Genomic DNA, 14041 nt, shown 5'->3' with positions numbered 1-14041 from the left:
GGAGACAGAAAGACAGGAATAAATAAAGAAGGCAGGCAGGAAGGCAAGAAAGAAAGAAAGAAAGAAAGAAAGAAAGGAAGGAAGGAAGGAAGGAAGGCAAGAAAGAAAACATTGTCAGTGTTATCTACTGTTAAAGTTATCACTGGGATTGTAGTAAAAATTAGTTTATATAAATTGCCTCCTTGTTTCATCTTTTGGGCCAAATCAAATGCTTAATTGTTTACAGAAATTTAATATTACATAGAATTGCAAGCTAAATATGTTATATATATGTTATATATATGTGTGTGTGTGCGTGTGTGTTTTATATATATATGTATGCATGTATGTATATTGTTCAGGTCTTTTGTCATGTAAGACTGATAGAATCTTGGTGATGTTTTGATGAGGTCCCACTCATCATCTTCAGGCTGCTGCTTTCGACTTTGTGGTAGGGCAAACAAAGTGTGATTGGAGCTGCCGTCCCTCTATAAATACTGGTGGGGGTGGACACACACACACACACACACACACATATATGGTTGTTTTCTGTCAAAATCACCCTGGTTTTCCAAAATAGGGGGAAGGCAACTTTGCTTTCCTTTTGCCTCTCAGCCCCATGCTGGGGTCATTTTAAAGGCAGGTAATATTTTTTTATACTCAACAAACTATAATTTACAGGGTTGGTTATAAGTGAAAAGGGAGGGAGCCTGTTATAGATCTATTTCAAGCTGGCTATGCTCTTGTCAGCTATACATACCCTAGTGCTGTGATGGTGAACCTATGGCATGTGTGCCACAGGTGGCACACGGCGCCATATCAGAGGACACGCAACACTTTGCCAGGTTTCAGCTTCAGCGCACATGTGCACTGCCCAGCTGATTTTCGACCTTGAAAAAGGTCTTTTGTCCTCCGGACCCTTCAGGGAAGCTTCCTTGAAGCTCCGGAGGCAAAAAAAGCAACTCAACAAACAAACTGGAATTTCAGAAAAAAGCACTTCCGGTTTGTTGTTGTTAGCTTCCTTAGCAGCCGGGATTGGCAGCACCGCTCCTCTCAATCCGGCTTTCCACTCCAAGATAGCCGCTGCTGCAATAGAGTGGCTGCTGGGCAGAAGGGGCGCAGGGACTGAAGCCGCAGCAGCAGATATCTTGAGCACAGAGAGCCGGGTCGGAAGCAGCAGCCGAAACCTCTGCGCCCTGTGCCCTGCCAATCCCAAGGGAGTCAAGTAAGCCGCCCGCAGCAGCCGCACTATGGCTGTTAGTCAGCAGTGATGGTGGGAGGCACAAGGTGGGCTAGTGGCAATGCCGTCAGTTCAAGCCTCAGCCAGGTCTGAAGGTGGCTACAAGAGTAAAAGAGGAGAGTCAACGAGCTGGCGGGGTTGGGCTAGACGACCTTCCAAGGTCCCATTCCAGCTCTTATGGGGGCATCATCTCTGCGCCGCCACTGCTGCTTACTGTACGGGCAGGAGAAATTGCAAAAAAAACCTGTCTGAAGGAGCAAAAGCATCACGCAAAAGAGCTGCTCCATCGGAGGAGGGAGCGTGGTTGGAAAGCTATAGTGCGGCTGCTGTGGGCAGCTTGCTTGACGCGGCAGCCGAATCTCCACTGTTTCCGACCCGGCTCTCTGTGCTCAAGATAGCCCCTGCACCCCTTCTGCCTGGCAGCCGCTTATTCAAGAGTCCTCGGAGAGGGGCAGCATACAAATCTAAATAATAATAATAATAATAATAATAATAATAATAATAATAATAGTAGTAGTAGTCATTGCTTGTTGTTATTGTTGTTATTGTTGTTATTGTTGTTATTGTTGTTATTGTTGTTATTGTTGTTATTGTTGTTATTGTTGTTATTGTTGTTATTGTTGTTGTTGTTGTTGTTGTTATTGTTGTTATTGTTGTTATTGTTGTTATTGTTGTTTTGTTTTTGTTTTGTTGTTATCATCATCATCATTATCATCATTATCATTATCATCATTATCATCATTATCATCATTATCATCATTATCATCATTATCATCATTATCATCATTATCATCATTATCATCATTATCATCATTATCATCATTATCATCATTATCATCATTATCATCATTATCATCATTATCATCATTATCATCATTATCATCATTATCATCATTATCATCATTATCATTATTATTACAGCAGTGGTTATCTTGGAATGGAAAGCTGGAGGCTGCCACCCGCCCAGCTTGCATCCCTGGCCCACACTTGCTCAAGGCAGATGCACTATGGCTATGAGTCAACTAGGGGCAGGGGGTGCAAACCAGTCGGGCAGTAGCTTGTTTGGGGTTGCAGCCGATTCCACCGGGTTTGGTGTGGCACAGAGGTTTCAGCAGCCACTCTAAATATGGCTTTCCATGCCAAAATATCCAGTGCTACAGCTTCAGCTTCCCCTGGGCTTCTCCGATTATTAGCTCTGTGGACAACACCAACCCCTGCCCCCGCCCGCCATCCCTATGTTTCCTCTGGGAGGAAGCCAAGACAGAAAAAAAAGAGGCAAAGAGAGAGACAGAGGCAGAGTGGTGGGAAGTAAAGAGTGGGTGGAGTGAGTGGGGGAGGGAATGAGAGAGACAAAAGAAGGAGGAGAAAAGTGAGAAAATGATTGAGGGAAAGAGTGAGGGAGAGGAAAAAGAAACAGATCAGAGAGAGAGAAGGGGAAAGAATGAAAAGGAGAGGGCAGAGAAAAACAGAAATGAAAGGGAGCTGAGGACCCAGTGTGTGTGTGTGTGTGTGTGTGTGTGTGTGTGTGTGAGGTGGGGGAGAAGAGAGTAACACACACACACAACACACACAACACAGACACACATAGCCACCTGGTGCTCCTGGATGCCTTGGCGCGAGCCAGTTGGGAGGCTTCGCTTTTGCCTCAGCTACCCTGAGTAGTGACAGTGGAGGCAGAGGAGGACCAGAGCAGTACTGAGGGCTGCCTGTGCTTTTCCTCCTCCTGCTACCCACGCCCCACTCCTTTATTTATTTATTTTAAAGTTGCTTGTTTCCTTTGACCCTGCAGTTGCCAAATGTTTTCCGCATCCCATAAAGTCGCTGGGCCATTCCCTTCTTTCTGTGAGACAGGATCTGAATGGGACTCCCCCTCCCCCTTCAGCCAGCCAGTCGGCCTGTCTGTCTGTCTGTTTATTTATTTGTTTATTTATTTACTGACTTACTTACTTACTCATTCATTCATTCATTCATATTAAAGAGAATAGACATATATAAAGAAAAGGATAGAAGAAAAGATATAAAGATAGAGGAGAATATATATGAAAGGAAGAAAAGATATATGAGATAAGGAGAGACAATTGGACAGGGTATGAAAGGCACACTAGTGCACTTATGTACACCCCTTACTGACCTCTTAGGAACCTGGAGAGGTCTATCATAGATAGTCTAAGGGAGAAATGTTGGGGGTTAGGGGTTGACACTACTGGGTCCGGTAATGAGTTCCACGCTTTGACAACTTGATTGCTAAAGTCATATTTTTTACAGTCAAGTTTGGAGCTGTTAATATTAAGTTTGAATCTGTTGCGTGCTCTTGTGTTGTTGCGGTTGAAGCTGAAGTAGTCATTGACAGGCAGGATGTTGCAGCATATGATCTTGTGGGCAATACTTAGGTCGTGTTTTAGGCATCGTAGTTCTAAGCTTTCTAGATCCAGGATTGTTGGTCTATTTTTGTAGGGTATTCTGTTTCGAGAGGAGGAGTGAAGGACTCTTCTGGTGAAGTATCTTTGGACGTTTTTGGGGGTGTTGATGTCTGAGATGTGGTATGGGTTCCAGACAGATGAGCTGTATTCAAGGATGGGTCTGGCAAAAGTTTTGTAGGCTCTGGTGAGTAATGTGAGATTGCCAGAGCAGAAGCTATGTAGGATCAGGTTAAAAACTCTAGAAGTCTTTTTGGCGATATTGTTGCAATGGACTTTAGCACTTAGGTCATTTGATATTAGTATTCCAAGGTCTTTTACTGAGTGGGGGTTGGCTGTGAGATTTTGATATTCAGTTTATATATGAGGTTTGGATTCTTTTTGCCAATGTGGAAGGTAGAGCATTTGTTGGTTGATATTTGAATTTGTCAGGTGTTAGACCAATCTGAGACAAAGCCAAGGTCTTTTTGGAGAGTAGGTGTGTTGTCCGTGGTGTTGAAAAGTTTTACATCGTCGGCGAAAAGAACACAGTTGCTTGTGATATGATCGCAGAGGTTGTTGATGTAGAGAATGAAAAGAGTAGGACCTAGTACGCTGCCCTGGGGAACGCCACTTTTGAGAGGGACGGGGGTGGAAATGGTGCTTCCAATTTTGACAATTTGTTGCCTATTTGACAGTAATGCAGTAATCCAGCTGTGGAGGAATCCTGAGATGCCACAGGATTTGAGTTTTAGGAGTAATTTGTCATGAACCACTGAATCGAAGGCTTTGCAAAAGTCAATATAAATTGCATCAATGGATTTTCCTTGATCTAGGTGGGTAGTCCATATGTTTTTGCAGGTTGCAGGATAATTTCTTTCTGAATCCAAATTATTTGTTAGAGTGTAGGTTATTAGATTCTAAGTAAAGGGTGAATGATTGATTTATAATTGATTCCATGATTTTACATGAGACGCAGCATATAGTGATATTGGTCTGTAGTTGTCAACGAGTGAAGGGTCTCCTTTTTTGAAGATGGCTTTTTTAGGAAGTATGCAGAAAGACCGTCTGGTCCAACTGATAGGGAAGGTTTGAGGTCACGGATTGCTTTTTCAATGCGGTCTACAGTGAAGTCAATTTGGGTTAGGTTGTTGAGAGAGTTTGAGGTGCACGAGTGTGATTCCCTGTACCACCCCTTTGCAGAGGGCTCGACTACATGCACCAGGTCAGAGTTTTCACATATTGCAAATCGTCCCTTCTTCTGACTGGTTGCATGCTTGGGGGGAGGGTGCGTTGTTCACCTGAGAAAGTGAGAAAGTTGGTGGGTTTGGGCTGATAAGAAAGTTGGTGGGTTTGGGCTGATTTGAGAGGAAAAAGAAACAAATGAGAGAGAGTGGAGAGAAGGAAAAAGAGAGGGAGAGGAAAGAGAAAATCAGAAATGAAAGGGAGAGAGAGATGAGAGCAAAAAGGGGAGAAAAAGAGAAAAATGAGAAAATGATGGAGGCAGAGAATGAGAGGAAAGAGAGAGAAACAAAAAAGAGAGAGAAGTGACTCTTGATTTAAATGATATGGTAAAAGCATCCAAAGAAGCAGAGAGAGAGAAAAAAGCCCTCACCTGTTTTTGGAAATGGTTCAAGAGTGAACTCACACACACACACAAATACACACACACACACACAAATGAGGGGGGAGACAGGAAAGGGAAAAAAATGAGAGAGGGATGGAATGAGAGAGAGAAAGAGAGAGAAATGAGAGAAAGGTTGAGAGAGAGAGAGAGAAGGAGAGAAGGAGAAAAAGTAAACAAATGAGGGAAGGGGAGAGAAAGAAAAATGGATAGAGAAAGCAAAGAGAGAGAAAAAACAAATGAAAGCGAAAGAAATGAGAGTAAAAGGGGGGAGAAAGATAATCAAATGAGAGAGAGAAAGGGGGAGAGAGAGGGAGAGGTACAAGTAATGAGAGAGACCAGGAGGGAGAGAATGAGAGAGAGAGAGAAGAGAGAAAAGAGAGAGAGAAGTGGAGAGAAAGAAAGAAAAGGGAAAGAGAGAGAGAGAGAGGAAAGAAAGAAGTGAAGAGGAAGGAAGGAGGGAGGGAAGAAAGGAAAGAAGGAAGGAAGACATTTCCAACAGAAAACACTGGGAGCCACAAAATTCACCCACTAGTGGCTGGAGAGGTTCATGTGACTGGTTGGGGGAGATGTTGGCGATGCCCATCCAGGTTCTGGGATCCCAGTGTGTACAATGAAGATGTTAAACTCATCCTATAGCCCCGTGATAGTGAATCTATGGCACCCAGTTTTCTCAAGTCAGAAGCACTCTGAGATCTCCCAAACCCTCTGTGTTCCCCGTTTTTTGCAAAAATTGGCCTGTTTTTCATCAATTTTTGCAAAAAGCGGGGTGTGCAGAGGGTTCGAGAGGCCTGCAAAGTGCTGGGGGGGGGGGGTAGCGGGGGACAAAAGTGTTTTTCTTACTTACCTCTTTGCAATTTTGGTGTCTCTTATAGTCTGAAAAATACGGTAATTTGTCCTATTGACACTCAGAGATAAATATGTGTGTGTTTTGTTGCGGTTTGGGCATTCGGCCTCATAAAGGTTCGCCGTCACTACCCTAGGGTGTATATTACAACAAGTAAAATGGAATCCATTATGAAGCATAATAAGCATGATTTCAGCTGTCATTTAAAGCAAAATTTCCTTATGGTGTCAGGAACATGATTGATGGTGATTGCAGCTTCCCTGGGACTGCACAAAAAAGCCAGCATGAGCCTTCCTATGGCATAAACAGGCAAAGAAAGAGGACAAACGAGCAAATTCCCTAGCCTGATCATCCATCTTCTCATTTTGATCATTCTAACGATCAGGAATGAATGCATTTGAAATCACAACTTGCCTCTTCTATTGTAGGTAGTGCCTGATGAAAATTTCAAAACAGCTCCAAGCAAAATATAAAGCCATAGAAGCTCCATCTATGACATAAGGAAAGAAAAGAAAATGTTAATATAAAACTATACTTTCTGTTCCAGACAGTCAAGATGGTAGCCCCAACAGTGCAATCCCAGCTACATCTGTTTTTATGTGCATTCCATGGGCAGATGGTGTTTCATCACATTGCTGTGTGTCATCTTGTCTTTTCCAACCATAAAGATACTGTTTATTGTGCTGCATCCCACTCTCATAACATCCCCTTCTCCAGTGTCTGGTTGATACTTTACATACCTGTTTATACCAGTAAGCTAGGCAGTGCATCCTCAGGGCAGGGGTGGGTTCCTCCCAGTTCAGACCGGTTCTCTAGAACTGGTGGCGACCTGATGATTAGGTCACAATGATGTCACAGAACTGGGTGCAATAAAATCTCCTGGCTATTCTGATTTCCCCACTAGTTCTCCTAGCTCTCCACCAGGTTAACTTTATATCACCTGCAAACACTTTGGTTTTGATTTCTGCTTTGGCTGGTAGAAGTGCATTCGCCTCTCCTTCTGACCCAATCCCTCTGTATTACAATAGTTCTCTTCCCCACTTTTTAAATCTTTAAACTATACTATAATATAAGAGAAAATATGGAGATAGAAAGATAGGTAGGTAGGTAGGTAGGTAGGTAGGTAGGTAGGTAGGTAGATAGATAGATAGATAGATAGATAGATAGATAGATAGATTTTTTTTTCAACATAAACAACAAGAAAAAATCAAGGAAACAGTCAGTACACTAAAAAGAGAAAACGACAAAGAAATCATAGACAACAAAGATAAAGCAGAACTGCTGAACATCTATTTCGCATCAGTTTTCACATAAAAAGAAACCACCAACCAACATACCTGCAACACAGGCACAAAAAACAAATTATCACAGATAATCCCCACTTAGTCAAGGACCTCGGAATACTAATAACTAAAGATCTAAGTGCCAAAGCCCACTGCAACAACATCACTAAGAAGGTCTCAAGAGTTGTTAATCTAATCAAATTTGCAGATGACACTAAACTGATGGGGGAAGCCAATACACCAGAGGATAGGCTCAAAATACAGAAAGATGTCAATAGACTAGTACTGTAGGCTCAAACTAACAAAATGAAGTTCAATGTTGGGAAAAGCAGGATCTAGGAAAGAAAAACCCAAGACACATCTGCAAACTGAGAGAAACCACACTTAACAGTAGCGACTGTAAGAGAGATCTCAGAGTATTAGTGGATAACCAACTAAATATGAGCCATCAATATACAGCAGCAGCCAAAATAGCCAACACAATCTTCAGCTGCATCAACAGAAGAATGCACTCCAAGACCAGGGAGGTACTAATACCACTCTATAATGCCCTAGTCAGACCACACCTAGAGTTATGCATTCAATTTTGGTCATTCACTATAAAAAGGACATTGAAACCCTAGAGAAAGTTCAGAAGAGAGCAACCAGAATGATAAGGGGACTGGAAGAGTGATTGCAGGAACTGGGCAGTGATTGCAGGAACTTCGGAGAGGGGCGGCATACAAATCCAAGTAATAAATAAATAAATAAATAATTTAGCAAAAAGGAGGGCTAGTGGAAACATGATAGCAGTATACAGGTACTTGCCACATAGAGGAGGGGGTCACACTGTTTTCCAGGGCACCAAAGGGCCAGACCAGAAGCAACAGATGGAAGATGACTAAGGAGAGATTCAATCTGGAAATAAGGAAGAACTTTCTGAGGGTGCAAACAATCAACCATATTGAATCCTGCAAAGCCTTTGATTCAATGGTCCACAACAAACTACCCTTAAAACTCAAATCCTATGGCATCTCATGATCCCTACACTGCTGGATTACAGCATTCCTATCAAACAGACAACAAGTGGTTAAAATAGGAAGCACTATATCTACCCCATCTCTGTTAAAAGCGGTGTCCCCCAAGCTAGCATACTGGGACCAACACTCTTCATTCTCTACATCAATGACCTTTGCGATCTCATCACAAGCACTTGTGTTCTCTTTGCAGATGATGTTAAACTTTTCAACACCACCGATAACACAACTACTCTCCAAAAAGACCTAGACTCTGTTTCTGATTGGTCTAACACATGGCAGCTCCAAATCTCAACCAGCAAATGCTCTGTCCTCCACATGGGGCTACCTTTGAAGAGTGTTTGGAAACTTCAGATTGTGCAGAATGCAGCTGCGAGAGCAATCATGGGCTTCCCTAGGTATGCCCATGTTACATCAACACTCCACAGTCTGCATTGGTTGCCGATCAGTTTCCAGTCACAATTCAAAGTGTTGGTTATGACCTATAAAGCCCTTCATGGCATCGGACCAGAATATCTCTGGGACCGCCTTCTGCCGAACGAATCCCAGTGACGGGTTAAATCCCACAGAGTTGGCCTTCTCCAGGTCCCATCAATGAAACAAAGTCATCTGGCGGGACCCAGGGGAAGAGCCTTCTCTGTGGCGGCCCCAACCCTCTGGAATCAACTCCCTCCAGAGATTAGTATTGTCCCCACCCTCCTTGCCTTTCGCAAACTTCTCAAAACCCATCTCTGTCGCCAGGCATGGGGAAATTGATTCCCTTGGGGCATGTCCGCTTTGTGTATGGTTTGTATGAAATGCATGAGTGTTTTTTTATATTTAGGGTTTTAAAGTGTTTTTAAGTGTTGAATTTGTACTGTTCTTGTTGTGATCCGCTCCGAGTCTGTGGAGAGGGGTGGCATATAATAATAATAATAATAATAATAATAATAATAACAACAATAACAACAACAACAATAACAACAATAACAACAACAACAATAACAACAAAAATATTTTTTTTTCTGTACTGATCCTTAGTTTGCTTCACCTTGAGAAGTTTCCTATTGTTAACCTGCATCAACGCTGACTCTTTGCTCTCCTTCACATAGTCAGAGAAGCATGCGTTAGCTGACTATGTGAAGGAGAGCAAAGAGTCAGCGTTGATGGAGGTCAACAATAGGAAACTTTTCAAGGTGAAGCAAACTAAGGATCAGTACAGAAAAACTGTAATTCAATGTCGTATGGACAGTTGGCGGAACAAAGCATTGCATGGCCAGTTCTTGGAGAAGATTGAAGGCAAAGTGGATAAAGGAAAGACCTGGTCATGGCTTACAAGTGGAACACTCAAAAAGGAGACAGAAGGACTAATACTGGCGGCACAAGAACAGGCCATTAGAACAAATGCTGTCAAAGCCAGAATTGAAAAATCAACAGACAATCCAAAGTGCAGACTCTGTAAAGAAACAGATGAAACAATCCATCACATACTCAGCTGCTGCAAAAAGATCGCACAGACTGACTACAAGCATAGACATGATGCTGTGGGACAGATGATCCACTGGAACTTGTGCCAGAACTACCATTTACCAGTGGCAAAGAACTGGTGGGATCATAAGCCCGAAAAAGTGGTTGAAAATGAGCAAGCAAAACTACTTCAGACTGACCGAATTCTGAAGCATAACACGCCAGACATCCTGATTGTGGAGAAAAAGAAAGTATGGATCATCGACATCGCAATCCCAGGGGACGGCAGAATTGAGGAGAAGTAGCTAGAGAAATTAGTGAAATATGAAGATCTAAAAATCGAGTTGCAATGACTCTGGCATAAGCCAGTAAAAGTGGTCCCAGTGGTACTTGGCATGCTGGGCGCAGTGCCAAAGGATCTCAGCGGACATTTGAAAACCATCGGAATTGACAAAATCTCCATCTGTCAATTGCAAAAGGCCACTTTACTGGGATCGGCAAACATAATTCGCCGCTACATCATGCAGTCCTAGGTGCTTGGGAATCAGCATAGTGATCTCATTTGCTGAGTTGTATTGACATAATAATGAAAATGATAATAATGATGATGATGATGATGATGATGATGATGATGATAATAATAATAATAATAATAATAATAATAATAATAATAATAATAATAGGAAAAAAGAATCAGAACTACAAATGCAAACTGAATAAACAAATTATCACAGATAACCCCCACTCAGTTATGGACCTCAGAGTACTAATAACAAAAGACCTAAGCGCCAAAGCCCACTGCAACAGCATCGCCAAGAAGGCTGCAAGAGTTGTTGATCTAATCCTAAGTAGCTTCTGCACTGGCAATCTCAGACTACTTACCAGAGCTTACAAAACTTTCGCCAGACCCATCCTAGAATATAGCTCATCTGTTTGGAACCCTTACTGCATCTCGGACATTAACACACTCAAAAATGTCCAAAGATACTTCACCAAAAGAGTCCTTTACTCGTCCACTCGAAACAGAATACCCTATGGAACTAGACTTACTATCCTGGATCTAGAAAGCTTAGAACTACGACACCTAAAACACGATCTAAGTATTGCCCACAAAATCATATGCTGCAACGTCCTGTCTGTCAACGACTACTTCAGCTTCAACCACAACAACACAAGAGTACACAACAGATACAAGCTTAATATTAACTGCTCCAAATTGGACTGTAAAAAATACGACTTTAGTAATCGAGTTGTCAAAGCGTGGAACTCATTACCGGACTCCGTAGTATCGTCCCCTAATCCCCAACATTTTATCCCTAGACTATCCACTGTTGACCTCCCCAGATTCCTAAGAGGTCAGTAAGGGGCGTGCATAGGTGCATTAGCGTGCCTCCCATTCCCTGTCCTATTGTCTCTCCTATATTTCATATATAGTATTTACTATCCCTATATCTTTTGTTCTATTCTCTTATTGATATATTTTATTCCTTTATTATCACTTCTATTCTTTCTATAACATAGCTTACTCGGTTATATCTTCTATAACCTTCATTGTGTATTATTGTGCATTGGACAAAATAATAAACAAACAAACAAACAAACAAACAAATAATAAATAACCAGTGGAATGGCTTGCCAGCAGAGGTCGTGAACGCTCGACACATTCAAAAAGAGATTGGACTGCCATCTTACAGGGGTGATGTAGGGTCTGCTGCTTGAGCAGGGGGTTGGAATAAAAATATCCTGTCTTGCATGCAGAAGATTTACAAGTTCAAATCCCAGTGAGGATATGTCTGTCTGATGATACATAACAAGGTTGAAATAGATCTATAACAGGCTCCCTTCCCTTTCAGCAAAAATATTTGTGTGTGTGTGTCTATGTATGTATGTATGTATATATACGAAAATCTACAAACACACACACACACACACACACACACACATATATATATATATATAAATAAAAGAAAGAAAGAAAAAAGAAAAAGAGAAAAGAAAGAAAGAAAGAAAAAAGAAAGAAAGAAAAAAGAGAAAAGAAAGAAAGAAAAGAAAGAGGAAAGAAAGAAAGAAAAGAAGAGAAAAAAGGGTCTGGTAGTGTCAAACAAGAAAGTGTAGGAATAGATTTCAAGATGGAAAAAAATGGGGACTAGTGAGAAATCCATAGTCCAGGACCATGTTGCCACCCATTGGAAACCAGGTCATGTAAGTGACAGTCAAGCAGTACACAAAGCTCCATTTAAGCCATTGCCAGCACCACTGGTCCGCAGAACTGGAAAGGTTGGGGACCACTGGGTTATAGCACTGGGTTATATACCACACCCCACTGACTTTCCATTTTTTCCTACAACTAGTGGATGTCTGAAAACCTCCTACAAGTAGAAGCAAAGTACTGGACTTATAGAATCAGGATTTGGAGGAAACAAAATCGCACTTGCCACTTACTGACCTAATAAATGGACTTCCCCACAATTATACATTTTGGGTTATATATTTTTCAAGGACCCAGACAGATGTCATTGTTCTGGAAACAGATGAGGAGGGAGAAATGCTTTGTCTGCAGTTGTGGAACAGTATCTCCCTGGTAGCTCATGCCTGGGGTTGCTGATTTGCTCCCTGATAATATTTTTTGCCTAAAATTGTTTCTTTTAGACCTTTTTATTTATATTTCTTTTTTGCTTTTTTCAACCATTTTTTGCTAAGGAACAATAAGTATTTTTGTTCTTAGTGTGTTATCTGTGTTACTTTACTTGCTGTCTAAACCTTGACCTTAATATGTGAGATGCCTAGAATTGCTGAGTTGAGGGTGTGATATAAATAAAGGAATCATCATGTCCTGTGCTAAACGCATTGGGCTACAAGCAATAAATTTATTTGCTTATTTTATTAATTGAACTTATATGCCACCCCCTCTCCGAGGACATGGGGAGGCTTATAACATATAAAAATAAACAATAGTATGAAATAGGTTAAATCCAATTAATTAAAACTAAGTAAACTAATCTAAAATCCCCAATTATATTAAAAATCAATCATATCCATTCAGACATAAATAAGGAATGAAAAATGTAAATCTTACCTAACGTGGTCAAGGCTGAATTTACTAATAGGAGAGATTAAATGAGATGCAGCTTTGTTAACCGAAGGTTTATCTAGTGGATTTCTCCCCTATCTTGTCCTGGTATACCTTATAAAAGACAGATGCTGTAACAACTGACTGATGATATTAATGATGGGGATTGTAATCAAATATACATGAGAAACATAGGTCAAGAACAAATCATACCTTTATCTGCTTTCTCCTGTGTGCTTTTGCTGAGTTTTACATTCTAGCCCCTCCTCTCTCACACACACACACACGATATAGGGCCTTTGAAAGTTCCAGTCAACTGATTCTTACATTTGAATCTTCAGAAAGGCAGTTAGAAGGATTCCGTTTCTTTTCCAACCGTCATATTAACGAGCAGATCAAACTGCAGGTAGCCCTTAATCGTTTGCTTAAAGTTACAACAGCACAAAAGTGACTTATTTCACATTTATGATCATTGTAGCATCCCTGTGGTCACACGATTAAAATTTGGACACTTGGCAGTTACTGTCATGTATTTATGACAGTTGCAGTAACCCGAGGTCATGGGATCAGATTTTCAAACCTTTGGACAAGTAAAGTCAATTGAGAAGCTAGTGATGTTAGGGTTACTAACTTAAGAACTACAGGGATTCACTTAAGAACTATGGCCAGAAAGGTCATCAAATGGGACAAAACTCACTTAACAAATGTCCTGCTTAGCAATAGAAATTTTAGGCTCAATTGTTGTCATACGTTGAAGACTATTAAACAATGATGTACATCCAGACAGTTGATTTTCAGAATGATTTCAACTTGAAGCAGAAGATTGCATTAGACAGTCCCCTTGCAGAATATAATTCCTAAATATAAACTGGCAGAGCTAATTTGGAAATTCTATTTGTTTAGAGGGCAGTAAAGTAAATAAACTATATTTATAGCAGGGGTCCCCAAACTTTTTACACAGGGCCAGTTCACTGTCCCTCAGACTGTTGGTGGGCCAGACTATTAAAAACCCTGCGGTTTTCTTAACGCCGCCCTAGGGGAGGAGGAGGAGGAGGCAAAGTGGAGCAAGTCCCCAACTCCTTGCCGAGTTTTCTCTTTCTTCCTCTCTGTTTTCTTTTCTCTCTCTCTCACTCTTTTTCT

At 41.3% G+C, this 14041-nt stretch overlaps 1 protein-coding gene across 1 annotated transcript in view; it reads right to left on the bottom strand.

The window, feature by feature from the left end:
• LOC139161085 (cation channel sperm-associated auxiliary subunit beta-like) overlaps nt 1-6576 on the bottom strand; it is a 203989-nt gene extending 197413 nt beyond the window's left edge. Inside the window, exon 1 of the mRNA XM_070739810.1 lies at nt 6501-6576. Within this exon, the coding sequence (XP_070595911.1) occupies nt 6501-6576 (76 nt within the window). The remainder of the gene's footprint in view (nt 1-6500) is intronic.
• Nucleotides 6577-14041: the final 7465 nt, after the last annotated feature.

The sequence above is a fragment of the Erythrolamprus reginae genome, chromosome 1 (genome assembly GCF_031021105.1).
Source record: "Erythrolamprus reginae isolate rEryReg1 chromosome 1, rEryReg1.hap1, whole genome shotgun sequence".
Lineage (NCBI taxonomy): Eukaryota > Metazoa > Chordata > Lepidosauria > Squamata > Dipsadidae > Erythrolamprus > Erythrolamprus reginae.
The sequence above is the reverse complement of the archived record's forward strand: the minus strand, read 5'-3'. Positions and strand labels throughout refer to the sequence as shown.